This window comes from Coptis chinensis, chromosome 9 (genome assembly GCF_015680905.1).
Source record: "Coptis chinensis isolate HL-2020 chromosome 9, ASM1568090v1, whole genome shotgun sequence".
Lineage (NCBI taxonomy): Eukaryota > Viridiplantae > Streptophyta > Magnoliopsida > Ranunculales > Ranunculaceae > Coptis > Coptis chinensis.
In genome coordinates, this window is record NC_141464.1 from 33,449,879 (window position 1) to 33,454,627 (window position 4,749).

The window sequence follows — 4,749 nt, forward strand, 5'->3', positions numbered from 1 at the left end:
AAAAAAAAAAAAAAAAGAGCGATTGGAGAGTGAGAGACTAAGGAGATCAATAGGGAAATTTGTGGTGAACATATTTGGCGCCGTCTGTGTGGACAAAATTAATCCACGATTTGGGAAGAAGGGGAAGTTGTGGAACATGGCTCCAGCTAAGAGGGGAGGAGGTAGAGGAAGACCTAGGAGGGTGGAGGCCGTTCAGAATGAGATTGCGAGTGTGGAAAACGTAGAGATGGGGGAAAAGGAGGTTGAGGATTCGGTGGCGGAGGCAACTAGGTTGCTTCAAGAGGAGGTAAATAGACTTAGAGAAGAGAATGATGAGTTAAGGAGAGAAAGAGAAGACACTCAGGGGGGAGCGGAAACAATAGTACTTGCAGGTAGTGAAGTGGAAGTACAAAGCGAGGAACTTCATCAGTAACCCGGGGCGAACAATGCATGAGGCATTACCATGGAAATGGTGCAGGCGATGATCGAAAGAGACAGAGAGGCTAACCACGTGGTGGAAAAGGAGAAACAGGGCGCAACTAAGAAGGTGGTGGACAGCCTGAATTAGAATCCACTTGCTGACTCTGTCTGGAATTTTGAGGTACCTAAGAGATTCACATAGCCGTGGTTTGAGAGGTACGACGGAAAAGGAGATCCGGCGAACCATTTGCATCACTTTAGGCAGCAGATGCCGCTATGGCAGGAGGCGAAGTATGATGGCCTCCGTTGCATGATGTTTCCTGCCAGTCTGAAAGGGGGAGCATCCGACTGGTATTATCGGTTGGCATCGCGGAGTATACAAAGGTTCGAGGAGTTAGAGCAAGCCTTTGTAAATCACTTCATCCATCAGAAAAAGAGGGTAGTAGATGTAGCGGATCTCTTTAATTTCAAGCAGAAGTCCGTCGAGACACTCAAAGACTTCTTGTGCAGATTTAAGGAAGAGACGCTGAGGGTGGAAAATTTGGATGACCGCACCGCAGACATAGCGTTCCAGCATGGATTGAAGCAGGGAACCAGAGTGCATGAATCAGTATCTAAGATTGAAGTTACCACCTTGCATGCTTTGTACCTGAAGGTAGAGAGATACATCAGATACGAGGACATTTTGCAGAGGAATAGTAAGGAACACAAGAAACCCGACAAGTCAGTGCACGCCGTGGGAGAGGAGGACAGGAAAGACAGAGAAAGGGCTGTGACAAGAGATGGGGGAACCTACAGAGGGGAGACACAGAAAGCGGAAAGAGGCAGAGACCAAGCCAGAAGAGAATACAGAGAGAGAAAATCTTACCGCGAGATGGATTTAACTCCACTGAACAAGCCGTTGGAGGAGATCCTGCCGTTGATTAAGAGTTAGCAGTATTACGAAGCTCTGCGGAACTCACCTAAAGAGTTGGAAGGAAAGCCGTTTTGTGCCTATCATTAGGTTAGAAATCACGCTACCAACGAGTGCTTTGCTTTGCAATGGCTAGTGGAGAGAATGATTGGGAGAGGACTGTTGAAGGAGTTCATCAAGGAAGTACAACCGGTTGAAAGGGTTCCTGCCACGGCTAGAATCCTAGGCACGATAAATGTTATTTTTAGTGGAGAAATGCTGGGAAGGAATACCCACAGAGACAAGGTGAGAAGGACAGCCAGTCTGCAGCAGATAAATAAGGTTGTGAGCAATCCGCTGCTAGTTCTAGGAGCTAGCAAGGGAAATGATAGGATAGAGTTCACCCCAAAGGATCTGGAGTTAGTGGTTGCGTCTCATGAGGACGCGCTGGTGATCACAATAGTGATGGGTAACTACATGGTAAAAAGGGTTCTGATAGACTGCGGAAGCTCAATGGATCTGTTATTTCAAAGCACAATGGAAGAAATGGGTATTGAAAAGGAGCAGATGAGACCGCCTCAGACTAACCTATTTGGCTTCAACAACAGCATGACTGAGCCCTTAGGGGAACTCCTTTTGCTGGTGACAGCGGGACCAGTGACAGTCTTCACCCGTTTCATGGTAGTGGATACTAACTCCTAATATAATGCGATCCTAGGAAGAAAGTGGATCCATGAGATGAAGGCTATCCCGTCGACTTATTACCAAGTGGTCCGCTTCCTGACCAATAGAGGAACATACGAGATAAGGGGAGATCAGGTCGTGGCATAGAATATCCACTAGGTGACAGCAAAGGGTTTGGTCCGCAGTCCAGATAAAGATGCGCCAAAAAGGGGTGAGAAGCTAGCATAACAATTACAGACCGGGGCCAAGACCGGCAAGAAAGAGTTGACCATTGGGGCCAAGACCATGGATGAGATTGAGGTGGTGAACATAAGGGAGGCAGAGGAGGAGAAGTTTGTCAACATAGGGACGAGTCTGTCTGAGGATTTGAAAGTAAATCTGATTGAGTTGTTAACTAAGAATAGTGATGTGTTTGCCTGGACAATTGAGGATTTGGCTGGATTGGATCCGGAGTTCGTTTGTCACTGATTACATATGAGAGAAGGGGCCCATCCAATCCAGCAGAAGATGAAGGGCATGAAGCCGTAGTATGCACAAGGAATATGAGAGGAAGTAAAGAAGCTGAAGGATGCTGGCATCATCCGCGAATGCAAGTTTACTGATTGGCTGTCGAATGTAGTAGCGGTACCCAAAAAGAACGGGAAAGTAAGAATGTGCGTTGATTTTATGGACGTCAACAGGGAATGCCCGAAGGATTTCTATCCCATGCCACAGATAGACGAGTTGGTGGACAGAACCACAGAATTCAAGATTTTCTCCTTCATGGACGCATCGATGGGTTATAATCAGGTGATGATGTACGGTCCTGACCAAGAAAAGACTACATTCATAGTAGAGGGGGGAACATACTGTTATACCAGGATGCCATTTGAGCTAAAGAATGCTGGGGCAACGTTTCAAAGATTGGGGGAGAAGATGTTTGAAAGCAAAATCAGGAAGGGAATGGAAATCTATATAGATGACATGGTGGAGAAGAGTATGACCAAGGAGGAGCATTTGGCGGGGCTAAGTGAAATATTCTCTATACTGCGAAGACATAAGATAATGTTGAATCTAGAGAAGTGTATGTTCAGTGTGACCTCAGGGAAGTTCTTGGGGTATATTGTCACCTACCGCGGAATAGAAGCCAACCCGGATCAGATAAGGGCACTGTTGGAAATGCCATATCCGCGGAATGTAAAGGAGGCTCAGAGATTGGCAGGGAGGGTCGCAGCTCTCAATAGATTTATATATAAGTCCTCAGACAAGTGCCGACCTCTGTATCTACTCTTAAGGAGGATGACCGACTTTCAGTGGACCGCGGCATGTGAAAAGGCTTTCCAAGAGTTAAAAGAATATTTGGGGAAGGCCCCTATTCTGTCGCGCCCAGGGCAGGGGGAGAAGTTGTATTTATATCTAGGGGTGTCTGAGTGTGCAATCAGTTCAATGTTGATAAGGATAGTAGACATGGCAAAGAGGCCGGTGTACTTCCAAAGCAAGACGATGTTAGACGTCGAGACGAGATACAGTAGAATTGAAAAGTCTGCCTTGGCCTTGATCTTTTCAGTGCTAAAGTTGAAACCTTATTTTGATGCTCATTCGGTGGTAGTGGTGACCAACTTGCCACTCAAGCAGGCACTGAAGGCAGAGAAATCAGGGAGAATGTTGAAATGGGCAGTGCTGCTTAGTTCGTATGACATTGAGTACCAAACCAGGACTGCGGAGAAGGCCCAGGCAATGGCAGAATTTCTGGCCGAGTTTCCAGCCAAGGACCCCACCTGGGGGGAGGAGATGGTCATGGAACAGGAAGCGGACCAAAGCCACGACACTCTGGACCCTTGGGACATGCGGAATGGATGGAGAGTCTTTGCAGACGAGTCCGCTATAGATACGGGGAATGGAATTGGGGTGGTGCTGGTCACCCCCGAGAATACTCGCCTAGAGTTATCAATGAAGCTGGGCTTCACTACTTCGAATAATGAGTCTGAATATGAGACAATGATAGCAGGTTTGGACTTGGCCAGGGATCTGGGTGTGTGAGAGCTGATAGTATATTCTGATTTGAACTTGGTGGTATGTTAGGTCAATGGAGGGTTCGCGGCTCGATGTCCTAGGATGGCGAAGTATCTGGAGGTATTGCGGGGAAAGGCAGGCAACTTCGAGAAAATTAGTTTTGCCCATCTGGGCTGGGGAGAGAACAGACATGCTGACGCTTTAGCATTTGTGGCCGCGGTACTCCCTGGGACCGAAGGTAGATCTATTGAAGTCAGGGTGCTGAGCAAACCAAGTACCGCAGATCAAGAGGGGGTGTGGCTAACTGCTGGGCAAGAGCCTGGATGGATGGAACCCACCCATCAAGAGTTACCTGTCAGGGGTAGAAATAGAAGACATGCAACAAAGGAGGAGGATGGAACAGATATCACAAAGATACACTTTGTTGGATGGGGAGTTGTACCTGCGAAGTGTCAGCGGACCACTCCTAAAATGCCTGGGTCCGCAGAAGGTATAGGAGGTATTGGGTGAAGTTCACGAAGGGGATTGCGGAAGCCATTCAGCAGGGAGGACAACGACAAACCGACTGCTATCACAGGGGAACTTTTGGCCCCACATGGAGAGAGATACGACTGAGTATGTCAAGAGGTGTAGAAAATGCCAGAGCTTTGCACCGCTGATACAAGCACCTGCGGAACCACTGCACAAGGTCTTTAGCCCATAGCCGTTTGCTATGTGGGCGTTGCATGTCATTGGGCCCTTGGCAATGGCAAGCGGCAAAAGGAGGTTTATGCTGGCCGCGA

At 47.8% G+C, this 4,749-nt stretch overlaps 1 protein-coding gene across 1 annotated transcript; it reads left to right on the forward strand.

Moving 5' to 3' along the window:
* The first annotated feature begins 1,456 nt into the window (after positions 1 to 1,456).
* LOC147475637 (uncharacterized) lies at positions 1,457 to 1,993 on the forward strand. Its single transcript, XM_086585476.1, has one exon. It carries the CDS (start codon positions 1,457 to 1,459, stop codon positions 1,991 to 1,993), a length of 537 nt encoding a protein of 178 aa, XP_086441602.1.
* Positions 1,994 to 4,749: the final 2,756 nt, after the last annotated feature.

Coding starts and splice junctions, on each gene's coding strand:
- LOC147475637 (XM_086585476.1), top strand. CDS start 1,457: ATGATTGGGAGAGGACTGTTGAAGGAGTTCATCAAGGAAGTACAACCG.